The sequence below is a fragment of the Calliphora vicina genome, chromosome 3, assembly GCF_958450345.1.
Source record: "Calliphora vicina chromosome 3, idCalVici1.1, whole genome shotgun sequence".
Taxonomy (NCBI): domain Eukaryota; kingdom Metazoa; phylum Arthropoda; class Insecta; order Diptera; family Calliphoridae; genus Calliphora; species Calliphora vicina.
This window is the reverse complement of record NC_088782.1, coordinates 53,815,223-53,830,121: the sequence shown is the minus strand read 5'-3', so window position 1 is coordinate 53,830,121 and position 14,899 is coordinate 53,815,223. Positions and strand designations below refer to the sequence as shown.

The 14,899-nt window shown below is 31.6% G+C and overlaps 1 protein-coding gene across 1 annotated transcript in view; it reads right to left on the bottom strand.

The window, feature by feature from the left end:
• Nucleotides 1-12,841, bottom strand: part of Zasp67 (Z band alternatively spliced PDZ-motif protein 67) — a 42,240-nt gene extending 29,399 nt beyond the window's left edge. The window contains exons 1-5 of the mRNA XM_065504441.1: nucleotides 12,551-12,841; nucleotides 2,874-3,025; nucleotides 2,519-2,806; nucleotides 2,196-2,409; nucleotides 1,592-2,129 (exon numbers count right to left, since the gene is read on the bottom strand). Coding sequence (XP_065360513.1) covers nucleotides 1,592-2,129; nucleotides 2,196-2,409; nucleotides 2,519-2,806; nucleotides 2,874-3,025; nucleotides 12,551-12,649 — 1,291 coding nt within the window. The 5' untranslated portion in view covers nucleotides 12,650-12,841. The remainder of the gene's footprint in view (nucleotides 1-1,591; nucleotides 2,130-2,195; nucleotides 2,410-2,518; nucleotides 2,807-2,873; nucleotides 3,026-12,550) is intronic.
• Nucleotides 12,842-14,899: the final 2,058 nt, after the last annotated feature.

Here is a 14,899-nt window from a genome sequence, read left to right as displayed (position 1 = left end):
AAAGATCCACGTTTTTGAGATCGAGGTATAAAAAATACACATCGTCTTTAAAGATCATGAAAAGATACACTTTTTATTTAAAGATCATGGAAGGATTCTCGCTCTCCTTAAATGTCATGAAGGATTCAAATTTTTTTAAAGCTACCGAAAAGATCAACTTTGTCTTTAAAGATCATGGAACGTTTTGTTTTTAAGATTAATGAAAAACCCACGTTTTTCTTCAAAGATCATGGAATGATCAACGTTTTGTTTTCTAAGATTAATGAAAAATCAGGTTAAGAAAGTTACACATTTTTTGTTAAGATAATGAAAAATCATTTTTTTTTGAGATCATGGTATGAAAAATATGCGTTTTCTCTAAAATCGGATATAAAAAAATTCACATTTTCTTTGATTTTCGGTTATGTGTGAAACTGCTGAAAATGTTGTGTATTTTAAATATTTTAAGCAACAAGAGATTTGACTTATATAGCCAACCCTTCATGATCATAAGCCACACAATTGAGCATATAATATACATGTGTCAACATTGTGCATGCAGCATTTTGTAGCCTAAGCACCCAAGCATTAGGTTTTTAAAAGTTCCAACGTTTTATGATATCGAGATATAAAACATTGAAAATTTCTTTTGATATCAGGATATAAACTTATCAACGTTTTCTTTTGAGATTAATATATAGAACGAGTATCGTTTATCGTTCATATTTAAGTAAAATCGATGAGATCTTGGTAGAGAAATATAACTTTTAAGATGAAAGAATAAAGATTACATTTTTTTAAATGAAAGCTTAAAGAAATTGTATGACAGTAAATGCCGGGTATGTCTTACTGATATGTGTTAGGCTCTACAAAAAACGTGGTAATCATATCGCGCATAGAAGCTTTTAGAAGAGTAAATTTACTTATTTTTCTACGACTATGCTAAAAGGGACAATTTGCAGGACAACAAGGTTGAAATGGCTTTAATATAGTTCGTCGATCGATTGCTCTAACAAACATTCCGTGGTCTCAATTTCTGAATCTATGATCGATGGTTATTTCTATGTATATATAAGTTATTAGAATGAGAAATAAGAGGAGACAGTTCTGCCCCAGCGGATTGATGATTTATTTTTAAATGACCTGAATGAGCTATCGTAGATGAAATTCTGAAGGCCAAATATCTTCGGACCTGCAACTGAAAGGTTTTGTTAAGCAAACATGTTTAATGGGGATTCTGTTTCTTTTTTCTTACTTCTATCCTATTTTCAGGTATCACATACGACAGATAAATATTCTTGACTTTCTTTATGTTGATTTAAAGAGATCCACAATTGTTTTAAATGTTGTTATTAATTTTAGGATTGAACTGCTGAAAGATTCAATAAGATAGCTAATTTTCAGTTATTTTGGTAAAATTTTAAGTTGACCTCTATTTTAGTGGATATATTTATATTAATTTCCCATTTATGGTAGTGTAGGGTACATGTATCACTATCTATTGTTTTAGAAAATCTTTGCAAATGGAATTTTTTTGTCCTACACCGTCATGTTGTATATGTAGCTTAATAAAATGCTTAAAATATTTACAACATTCATTCTGACTAAATACCTTCTTCCTCTGCCATTTCACAGATTTTCTCCAAACTGATTTCGCGTGGTACACTACCAGACAGTTTGCGTGGTTGTTCCTGTTGTAATTTAAATGTTGGCAATATATCGGCCAGTTGTTTAGTAACTACATCCAATGTTGATTGTATGGTGCTGGGTAAACTAGATAAAGCAGCTAATTGTTTTTGCACATCAGCTAATTGCCGCTCCAAGGCTAATTCTTCTTCAGTTTTTTCAATGACTATTTCAGGTTTGGATTCATCTGCTTCGTTTATATTAACAGTGGGTTCATCACTTGCAATCTTATCAGTTTCTGCGGTTTCTTTGGTTTCTGGTGTAGATTCCTTTTCTTTGTCGGTTTTTTCAGTTTCTTCATGTTCGTTCGATTCGTCAGTATTGCCGGTTGTTTCCTCCAAGTTGGGCACCTCAGTATCAACTGGTGTTGGTGCTTCTGGCTCTGGTTCGGGTTCTGGTTCAGGCTCAACAACTGGTGGTGGTGTAGGTTCCTTGGGTGGCTTAACCTCTTCTACTGGTCTGGGCTTTAAAACATAACAAATAAATTAAACATATTAATCAAATAAGTTTATTTAAAAAATGTTCCTTACTGGTGGTGCTGGTGATACCGAGCGTGACATTGTTGAGCCCCTGATAATTTTGACTTTGTAAGCATTGGCCGCACGTCTTTCTGCCTCTATTTGTTGTTTACTTTTTGGTATGGGACGATCAGGTTTTTGCAAAAATGTGGTCCATTTCCGATTCTCTTTATCCTTTTCGGCTTTAGTCTTGGTGGCCTCCTCATTGAGAGTACGCAGCACATCACTGCTCATGCAAACACCAGGTTTAGGAAAAATTCTATAGAAATTAACTCTGACCCAACATTTAAACATATGCTTATAAACTAGTTAAACAATAAAAATTCAATACAAACCCCATGGTATTGTGTTCCTTAAGAACTTCCGATTCACCCGACAAAACAGCGGCTATTTCTTCTTCCACCAATTTACGTTCCGAGTCTTCGGATAATACCGAACAAGGCCTCTCTTCCAAATCGGATATATAATCCGCCTCATTTAACTTAACCTCCTCCTCTTTTTGTGTATCTATAATAACAGGTGGTGTGGTACTACCTGCCCTGGCTTCCAGAAATGATTTTGGTGAACTTACACGTCCCGTAACAGGAAAAGCCTTAGGTGTGGTATATTCTTCTTCGTTTTCTCTGTGGATGGCAACAAATTAGTTATATGACAAAACGCAAAAGGAAAATGTTATTGTTTTCAACATACCTTTGTACACCAAAGAAAAACACATTACCACAACCTTTGATAATTTTGTTAGTTTCTTCGTGAGTTAGTGGAGAGGCAGCGGTGTCATTAATGCGTACAATTACATCGCCCTCCATTAAGCCAGCATTTTCGGCAATGCTGCCTTCAGTGACCTTGAACGGGAAGCAAAGAAAAATTATAAGATTTTCTTTTCGGCTGTAATTCAATTAAAATTTTTTGCTTTGAGTTGTGCTCTAACAAAAGATGTGTTTCTTAGAGGTTTATATACATATATACATTTAAGACAAAGAGACTTTCTAAGTAACAACACAATTTACATGTAATGCGAATAATGCCATTTATTTAATGTTTGTACTTTAAATTTGGATTTTGCAATTTGTAATAAAGGTCTTTGCTTTAAATTTCAGTAGCTTTAAATGCTGGAGTTTGGTTTAAGGTATTTTAATAATATAGTAGCATTTTCAATAAAAAGAAGTCCAGCTAAAAATACGTTTTAATGTGGAATGAATTAAAAATGGTCACAGACCTTCTTCTTTCAGTAAAAATTACAATAAAGGTTACCTTTGACTGGTATTTTTGATATATCGTGATTGGAATCCAGATATCCAAGAATTAAGGATATTTTCTGATTTTCGAAGTCCTTTTAATAAGAAGACATGTACTTTCTATAAAGTATTTTTTAAATGTAAAATATTTTCATAGGACACTATGTTCGTGAAACCCGAATGTCACGCTCCATAGTTATTCACTCGTAAACATTTCTAATTTCTCACAAAAATCTCCGAGATGACCCAATTAAAATGTGTATCATAAACTATATGGGGTTGTTTTATATGATTTAAAAGTATTGAATTTTAACAAAATCAAACAAGAGACAAATTTAGAACTCTAATATAAAACGATTGAAGCTTCATTTATCTTTACTTATTGGGAATTTTGGGGAGTTAATTTATTTATTTTTTGTACTTCTTGTCTTTCATTAAGCGCTTCCTATCTTTAAGTTTAAATAAAACAAAGTTGGTATGAAATACGAGTATCATCGACAATTTTTATTGTTTTGAAAAACCCATCGATGCCATTATGTATGGAATATAAAAACGTGAAAATGTCTGCCCCAGCTTCTCTGGCTGCTGCGAATCCGAAATGTTAAATTTTTCATAACCCTGGCACATAAATTGGCCTGAATATGACAGATGACATGGGTAATGGTGGCTTTATTCATGGTTTGTGGTTTATTTGCATCGATCTGCGACTTAAGAAATTCCCACAAGAAAATGTATAACAAAAAATCGCACGATCTCGGTGGACAGTTCACGTCACCTCAATGTAAGATGACAATACTTAAAATCGCTTGTGAAAAATGTCCAATGTGTTATGAACTTTGTCCATATCATCCAATTCAGGCCAAATGAAATTGGTAATCGTCTACTTATAGTGCTCACCGTTACAGTGATTGCCTGGTTAACATCGTTCTCCAAGAAATACGGACCGATGATGCCACCAACCCAAAAACCACACCAAACAGTGACTTTTTCTGGATGCATTGGACGCTGTTATATCTCATGTGGATTGGTATCGTCTTAAATTGAACAATTTTGTTCGATTGCGTACCCATTTTTCCAAATATAGGCATCACCTTAAAATTAGAGAAGTGCCTTTATTATTTGCACGTGTTTTTGAACGCTATATCTGTCCATGGTGATTTTTCAAAACCAATTTAATAAATGACAGCTAATTCGACAGGTGTAACTTGAACAATATCAATCAACTGTCAAAGTTCGGAAGTCCAATAAAGGAGGATTTTTTTGGAATAAGAGAAAATTACTAGAATGAGTAAACACGGGAAAGTGCAAATTAGTTTAAACTAAGAGCCCAAGTACTGCCAATTTCGACTGAGTGAATTGAAATGCTTCTAATTTTTTTTGTTTTTTTCAATTTAGATTGCGAGAGAAAATGACAACTTTTTGAACAATCTCATTATGTGAAATGAATCACATTTTCATTCGAACGGAAATGTTAATAAATAGAACTGCTGAATTTAGGGTACCAAGAAAACCTCTCAGATGCACGGTTTGGTGTAGAATTATGACTGATAGAGTTATCGGTCCATATTTGTTCGAAAATGATGCTGGGAAACCAGTAACCATCTCCGGGGAGGTATAACAGATCATGTTGGAACATTTTATACGTTCCGTATTTCTCAATAATCCTGACATTTGGTTCCAGCAAGATGAAGCCGCAGTTCATATCGAGAGAGACTCAATGGCGATACAGTCATCAATAGATAAGCAAATCCACTAACACGATGTTGTTTGGAACTCGTGTGTTAGTATGTAGATAATGCTGAATTCGGGTAAACCATTTGGCCAAATCCAAAAGGTAAAATGTACATTTTCTTCAGATTTTACTTTTTTAATAAACCCAGAATCATGAAATTAAATATACATGAACCTTATTTTTTCATTTTTGATTTTTCAAAGACGATAAAAAAAATTGCCAAAAGTTTGAGCTCGATCGGTTAAAAATTGGCGTGCCAAACGATTGTTAAAGTTCGTGAGAAAGAAATTGGGTGGAAAAAATAAAATCTTTACAGTTTTTGCATAAATATTGCCATTCAATAATCTCTTTTGTAATTTAATATTAAACAATCGAAATATATATCCACGTAATTTTCGTTATTATGAGGCATAAAAGACAAAAATTGGTTAATAAATGTTAAAGTTATTAACAATTCCCCAGACCATTAATGTGTCTCAGGCTTCTAGAATAAGAAATGTAGGAACAAAATTAGCATATTTTGAGAAATATTAAAATAAAAGTTAATTTTTACCTTAAATATATCCACAGTTACTTACGTTTTACCTATAACCTATTCGGGGTATGACCAAAAAAAAAATATTTTTAACGTCAGTTTCACAACTCCATTTTCAAATTTTTAAAAATTTTGTTAATCAAATTTCAGAATTTTTTGATCATCACATTGGGATTTATTGAGAATATAATAGGGAATAAAAATGTAAAAAAAGATGCCAATACCTCCTACAGTTTTTCCATAGCTACGATTTAAATTTTGCGATTTTCGATAAAAACTAATTTCTGGTCAAAAGCTTCAAAAACTTACCGTGTTTACTTTTTGCCTTTAAATTTGATGTTTCTTAGAGTAATTGAGTTACTTAATAATATCTAATTAGTGATTTTCTTGGCGAAAGGTAATGCAGAGGTAGCTAATTGCTTTGCATTATAAATGCTGGTCTTCACTACTAATTTCGACAACAAAACAACTAATAGTGCATTTACACCGAAGCGAAATCTAGTACATATGAGATTTCGAGCCAAATCTAGTTATTTTGACGAGATTTCCCATACAAAATGAAATCTACTTCGTGACTAGATTTTGGGGAAATCTCCTCAAATCTACTCAGTACCAAGTGATGCAACTGTGAATTTCTTCATAACGGACTAAAAAATACAGCACTGTACAAGTAAAATTTGACAGATACAAATAAAAAAAATAATATAAAAAGTGCGGAACAATTTTAGCGTTTGATAAATATTTTCAATGGATGCAAATATGAATAAAAGTTAAATTTATAAATTATAATACTAAAAATTTACTTATTTACTGCGGGTTTTGTTAGTCAGCTGTTTTTGTTATTAAATGAAATCTTGCTAAATGTCAGAAAACAGCGGTGTAAACGGTATAGATCTTGAACAAGATTTCAATTAAAATCCACTAGATTTCGCCTCGGTGTAAATGCACTATAAAGGCTTGTCGAAAAGTTGACGATTCCTATTAAATATTTCCGGCTTTTAAATCAATAAACAAACATTTGCAACACAAAGATAACTCAACTTTTTTATCACACAAAGTTCATAATTATCTTTTAATAAACCATAATATTTACACCAAACGAAACGACAATGACGAAGTAGAAAATAAAGCGCAAAAACACAATATTTTTTTTGATAATATTTTGCCTGGTGTTGAAATCTGGTGTCTGTCACAGTTGACATTTCTACCCAAAGGCATGCACATACAATACAAATGTCAATTTCAAATCACTTAAAACATTAATTCTAAATAAAATACCAATGAATTGGTTGGGGCGGAATATTTTTCGCGGTTTACATTATTTTGATTTTTTTGTTGTTGTTCTTCTTCTTCTGTTATCCACACTATGTTTCTCACTAATTCTCACACTCGCTCTCTCGCTGGCACATTTTATCACATTTGTTTTTGTTTATATACAGTGGGTCTGTGTATATTGGCGTTTAAAATGACAATTAAATTAGACGCGTGCTAAATTGCTAAGAATACATTTTGCGGAAAGATAAAAATAAATGAATTGAGTATTCGTAATGTGAACGTGTCTGTGAGAGTATGTTTTGGTTGCTGGTGTAGAAATCCAATGAAATTTATATGGCACGAGCTGGCTAAATGTCTGTCTGTTTGTCTGGCTGTCTGTCAAATAGGCATATTATAATCATCATTACAATCAACTGAAATAAATAGCAACAAAAACAGCACCAACAACAGCAACAACAACCTTCACATAACAGTATTTTAAACTATTGAACTAGAAAATTGAAATTATACTATTACCACTACCAACGTATTGAAATATTTGTGTTAGTATTTGAGTTTTACAGTATAAAAGGGAAAATCTTTATTTTGCATTTTCAGTTTTTGTGTGTTTCACTTTTTACGTTTTTTTTAAATTTTTTTTTTTGGTTTCCACTCGATTTTTGTATGCTTTGTTTTAGATCTTGTGGGGAGTTTAATGTAGTACAAGTAAATTATTTGCGGTGTTTTTGAGAAATGAATTGAAAAAATAAAAAAAAAATATCAGAAACCAACAAAAGAATAATGACCTTTATAAAGAACTGAATAAATGTTTTTCTCATTTATTATTTATTTCTTTTATAGAATTTTGTGTTCAAGTTGTTTTTGCTGTTTTTGTTCTCATACATTGTTTTCCATTTTTCTGTGAGTTAGAGGTTTTTTTTGGAGTTTGTGTTTGAGACATTTATTGTTTCTATAGAAATATTTTACTGTTTTTAATGGCAAAAACACACACATAAATACAATTGGAAAAAATTATTTGATTTTTTTATTTAATGTTTAAATTTTATCCACAAAATTGATTTTTCATAAAAGCAAACAACATTTTAAATTGTATTTCATTTTCTAATGCATTTATGTGACAGTATTTTAAATGTATGAGAGTTGACTGTGAAATATTGAAATACATATTTTTTAAATACTTTTATTGAAATGAAAAATTCGTTTAAAACACTTTTTGTACCAAACCAAAATTTAATTAACTAGGAAAAAATCATGAATTTATTTCCTTAGTGACTTCATTTAATATCTAAAATGTTTTCCACTGTTCCACATTACTTGTGTTACCTTAATTTGCAATATCTTCATCACTTATAAGTGCAATTTAACATACATTTTAAAACAGCCAAACGTTTATCTACCAGAAATATTCACCACAAACTCATGCAATATTTGCTTGCACATGCAATGTTTATATAGCTATAAATAGCTATTATTGAGTGACATGCCTTCAGTATTTGCAATGAAAGCAGTAAATTCGTAAATATAAAATTGGTAACTTATTACTTTCTGGCTCAAAATAGCAAGAGTTATTTTATTTTTTTCAAAATATTGAGCAAATTATTGTACAAACTGCACTAACTCAATTCGTTACCAGCATATATGGGTATAAACATTGATATATTCAACATTTTCTATATAAAATACTAATATTAGAAGTTGTATATATCAAATATACTACATTGCCATTATCACACCTTTACGCATTTGAAACACTCAAATGGAATCAGCATCATGACTATCTTCTTTATATATGCCGATATAAAAAGTATAAGAAAGAATAGAAAATTATCACGACATGTCGAGACATGATCGGTCTGTGCACTGTGGTTCCAAATCACAATGTAGGTGGACAAAATTATTTGGCGCTCTTTTTATATAGAATTGGTATCAATATAAACTTTTTTTAAAGTTACAGTAGGGTCTAGATATACATATAAAAAAAATTAATAAAAAATTAAAAAAAATACGTTTTTATCTGTTTCTGAAACTAAGTTTTTAAAAGGATATGTATTTACTATATTTGAAGTTACAGTAGGGTCTAGATATATACAAATCAATAATAAAAAAAGAAATATTTCTAAAAGTTCCATTCCGTAAAAATTAAAAAAAAGTATTTCGGCGGGTGCTGGCGGCTACAATTTTTTTTACAAGGAGTTTCTTTAAATGATGTATATAGTCATTGGACGGGCTTCGACGGTCTTTTTTTTGGCAAGCTATATAAATATCAGAAATAAATAAAAGAAAATATCAGTATATTTGAGACCCAAGTTGAATGGACTATAACAGGAAAATGGAGAGGCCCATTAATATAAGATATACACTTAATAAAAGCCTATGTCAATGTTTATCTACGTTTTGAAGTATGAATTTCTATATGGTAAAACAATTGAGATATATCTAATTTAGTAAAGCAGTAAAATATTAAAAAAAATTAACGAAAATATGATGCAAAATTTGTTGAACTTCTGGCGCTTCTGTCGAGAAAACCAAATGTCCAATTGAAAACCCCATTTGTATTGGAGGAGAGCAGATATCAGCTTCCGAAAAAACTACGTTTTTCCAAATTCCACCTAGATTTTGATTTGGAACCACTTGAATTTTGGTTTAAAAACTTTGTATTTTGGAAATAATTCGGTAGCTTGGAGATACATATATTGATGAAACTTCACACTATCAATGTGTCGATGAACTGAAATGTGTTTACATAGGTTCAAAGTTGGCATGGGGTCTGGTGAGTAGCCCCCCAAAAATGATAAAGAAAAAAACTCCGTGGCTTGCCTGGTTTATGCTGATAATCTTAAGAAATAGGAATTTTTTGTAAAATAAACGCGTGCGAATTATCCGTCATGACTTGGGTCTGCAATCATACAAAGTCCATTGACTCAGAAACTGAAGGTAAACGACCATAGGCAATATCGTGTGTTCGCTGAATGGAACCCGGGCCAATTGGAAACTGACACTAATTTCCATCACAAACAAAATCGACCAAAAAAATTGTAAAATTCAGGACGATATCAATCCACATGAGGTCTAAGAGCGACCACTGCACTCCGAAAAAAGTCACAGTTTGGTGTGAATTTTGGGTTGATATGAACTGGCCACCGATACCGTTAGACCTTTTCCTGTCATACTGTATGTCTCATAATAGTTAATAAAATCGGACCTGAAGATTTAGCGATTTTTGCAAAAAATTTTTCATTTGAGAATTTTAAATCCTGCAATCGCATTTATTGTGCAAAATTTAAAAACATTACAGTGACGTGATGTTTGCTAACAGCAATAGTATGAATGTTCCTCGCTAAGAATCGAGTCGTCATATCTTTAATTTGAAAAAAAGTGACACACAGATGGCTGTGTCCCATTGGCTCCAACGTGGGGTAGATATTTTGTGCGGTTCAGAAGAGATGATTTTGACATGGAAGACAAATATCGCTCAGGTCAGCCACAAAAGTTTTAAGACCAAGAGTTTTAGGCATGACGATTATTGTCAAACTCATTAAGAGCTTTCAAAATCATTGGGAGCTACTCTAGCATTAAAACATTTGCGAGTAGCAGGATTCATCCAAAAGTGGAGAAATTGGGAACCATACGTACTGAAGCCGAGAGACCTTGAAAGAGGATTTGGCATGTCCGAAATAATGCTTGAAATCATAAAAGTATATTATTTTTGAACCGATTCATTACTTGCGAGGAAACACGTATCCACTAAAATAACCCGAAGCGTAAGGGATCGTATGTGATCAAAGCCAAACATCCATTTTCTATTATGCCATCACAAGGAATCGTTACCAAACGCAACTGATTCGTTTGAAGCGAGCATTGACCGCTTATTATTCAACCTATTTTTTTTTTGGAAATTTAAAATTTGACTGATCATAACTTTTTAACGCAATTAGTTTTAATCCAACGGCTATTCGAAACTTTCAAGCGGGAACAAGATGCAGTAATGAGGACTTCTTAAATGTCTAATTTTGCAGACACAAGGACACCCAGCCCAGCATTTCAAAATCGTTTCAATTTTACACGGCGTGTCATTGCGAGCCAAAGCCTTGCATACTCGCTGCTGTTAGAGGGCTGAGAGAAGGCCTACTTAGGAAGGTATATTAGAAGGCCTTCTTTTATAGGCCTTTAATATATATTGCAAAAGCAAGTTTGATTTTGCAATGCAGTTTTGAATGTGTGTGAAGGTTTTTAGAAGGAGAAAGCCCTTCTAGAATGTCTACTGAGATCAGGCAGAGTGAAATGTGTATCGCATCTATTAGAATGTGCAAACAGGTCTTTCGGAAGTCCTACAAAGAGAAGACCTAGAGTTAAAGAAGAGAGAGGAAAAAAAAAGAATAAAATATTTCCAATCTCCTCTCCTCTCCTCTCAAATCAACAAACTCAAAACTAGCTCAAGTAAACTTGACGTGTGTGAACCAGCACTTAGTGATCAAAATGAGCTCAAAGCAATAGTGGAAAAAAAATTTATTAAAATTCGATAATTTAGAAAGTATTTGCTGGTATAATAGTCAGTTTCATTGATCCGAGATTTAAGTAGAGATAAAGTATATAATACTGCTTGTCAATTGGCAGTTTTTAAATATTTGTGTAATTCTAGTATTAAATGGAGGTTGCAAAGATTTGGAACTGTATTCTAAATATTTTCAATTTAAATAATCAAAAACCACCACTGAGTTTTCGACTGTTTATCATTACCCTAAATGCAAGTGAATGCAAATCTGCTTTAAAAATAATTTCTACTACAATAAAATTTAAGAGAAGCAAAAAAAAGGAGGTCAAATTATTAAAGTTAAGAAAGATATCACAGAATTACAGGATTTTATCCTCCATAGTATAAATTTCAATAAAGAAATAAAAACTCTGTATTATATTGAACTATCTAGCTACACCGGTGTAAAATCTATTTCATGTTAATATTATTTTTCATAGTAAAATTTTCTTATAAAACGAGAAAAAAAGAAATTGTTAAAAAAGATTTATTTTAGCAATTTCTCCAATCGTTTGAGGTTATACACGTATTCACATTGTTCCTTTTAAATTCAACAAACAAATGCAATTCGTTTTCTGTTGCGTTCATTTTTTTTTTGCAGTTTGCTCTTAACGAACTCAAACACCTTGAGCACTTCAAAAAGATGAAGAAAATAAAAAGTAGAAGAAGGTGAAGAAAACATATAACATTTCCGCATTACACTAAAATACCATATTGTAAATAAAAACAGTAAAAAAATTCAATATATTTTATTATTCTTCTTATATTTTACACAATCCATCTCTCAATTACGTAACAACATTGAAAATGCATTAGATGCAATTTTATTCATTCATTTCATACTCGTATAGATTTTATTTTATTTCTTAGTTTTTTTGCTTTACTTCAATCACTGTATGAACAAAAGACAATAAAATAAAAACTTTCAAGTGGGAGGTAAAGTGGTGGAGTAGAGTTAACACTTGTGAATATGAAACACAAACATTGGGATATTATCAATATGTATATTTCATTTAATCTACTAAACACTTTTTATGTAGCTATAGCAGAAATTCTAACCTTAACCACCGTTAATGGAAATTCAAAATCCGAACCACCGACCAGACGAAAGCCCCAAGGGACATTTTCAAAACGACACATTTTAATATCAATCACCATTTTGATCGATTGATTTTTATAAATTTTTATTTTCTGTTTGCTTTTAATTCACTTTGAAATAATTGCTAGAAAGTCTTTTTTATTTTTTTTTTAGTTCAAAACGTAATCCGTATTATCAGACAGTGAAATTAGTTTTGTACTTTTAAATTGAAAAATACCGTAATGACCGCAGTGAATGAAAATTCACACAAATACTTCTAATGTAACCAAGCGAATGATTTGAATAATTGACAGATAGTTTCTATGGCCGTTTTTATGCTAGAGAACAATATATCGCTTTTAATTAATTGAATTCTGTTTTTTTTGCTGCTGCAGTCTCTATGTAATTTTGGTCGGTTTCGGCCAAAGACATTTTATTGTTACTTTAATCGATTATTTTGTGGATGTGAGTGAGTTGGTGGCCACTTTTTGTGTGCCAAACTGTGGTTAAGTGTATGAATTAGTACCTTTTCAGATAAATAATTGATAGAGTTTGTTTTTCATTTCTACATATACAGATATGTTGTAATGAAAGCGAACAGAAAGCAGGCTTTTGAGAAATTAAATTAAAATTGCCATACAAAATGTCAACGTAGGTAGTTTTATTTAAAATATATTGCAGCTGTATCTAAATATACAAAATTCTGTATTATAAACAGAATTTGATTTTAATGTTATTTTCTCTAAAGTATCTTTTTTTAAAAAACTAGTTTTATTCAGTAAAACCTTTGAATACTCAAAATAATAGCTTCCAACTATGGCCATTAATCTTCATTAAGTGTTTTTTAAAAGATAAAGTTTTATTTGCTTTAAATCACAGCTAACCCCAAAGTGTTTGTTTTATGTTTAAACTAATAAACTTAAATAATCTGTTCGTCATGTTAATAGCACAAATCATAAATAAAATTTTATTTTATTTACGCAAACAAAAATTTTGCTTAATTTACAAATAGGCTTAATAGTTGTCATTAAGTAACATTTATGACTTATAATACTTTTAAATACAATTTAGAAAAAAAAACTTCTACTACTACTTACTATCTTTCAAAAGTCCAAATAAGTACTTCATAATAAAACTGTACATAAATTGTATATGGAAAGTAAACAATTTGTAATTTTTTGCAATAGGATGGCTCATAAAATAATGTGGAAATTTACAAATAAAATTAGTGTTTTGTTTATTTATCTAAACTATTACATTTAAGAAATTTCGGGCATTCAAAAATTGTATTCAAGCCTCCTCTAATGAAAACATTTGTAACTGAAACCAACTTTCGGATATAACACATTTAAAATTCATTCGTTTATGTAACACGAAGACTTTACTAATGATCTTTTACTAATGATGTTCTCATATGACGTCTTTTGTTAAAAAACCTTAAGATACAAAAACGTTGCCAACCGACATCAGATAAATTCTCTAGCTCCTCAAACTTCATCTTAAATATTCCTTAATACTAATCTTCGTCTGAAAAATGTATGGCGAAGTACCACATGAAATACACATTTAATAGATGAGGCCACAAATAACAGATAAATCCTAAAGCTCTTCAAACGTCTCCTAAATATTCCATAAAACAAAATGAATATGGCGAAAATGATGGCAAAGTATCCACAGAAAGAACCATTTATTAGATGGGGCCATAAACATCGGGACAGGTGTCATCTGTTTTGAACTTGCATTCATTTGGGAAATGTATGGGTGTATTTTTAGCATTTATTTTGAAACATTTGTACAATATAAATTTATTCAAAGTATTGGCCATTGTTTCTGGCAACATAAGGATTTCGAGTCAAAAAAAGTGTCCATCTTTTGTGGCCAAGGACGAATCTAGCCAATATCGGATACTATGTTCTAAGTTGAAGCGTATCCCAGAGAGAGCGTTCTGCATCGATCGAAACAAATAGTAGTTGGATGGGGAACGGTCTGGACTAGAAAGCGAGTGAGGCAAATCTTCTCAACCACTTCATTGTTAATACTTTTGAACAGGTACTACATAATTTGGCTGTGCGTAGTTTTAATGCAATATTACAGTTTCATAGCTGGCCGAATATTCTGGATGTTTGTTGGTGAATAATCACTTCAAACATTCGGTACAGTTTTCCTGTGATGGTGTGGCCAGATTTCAGCAGCTAATAATATATAGAACTCTTAAGGTTCCACCAAATACAAAGAATTACCTTAGCGCCATGGATATTTGGCTTTGGTGTTGATTCAGCAGGTTGGTTGGGCTTCACATACGATCTCTTATGCTTGGGGTTGTCGTAGTG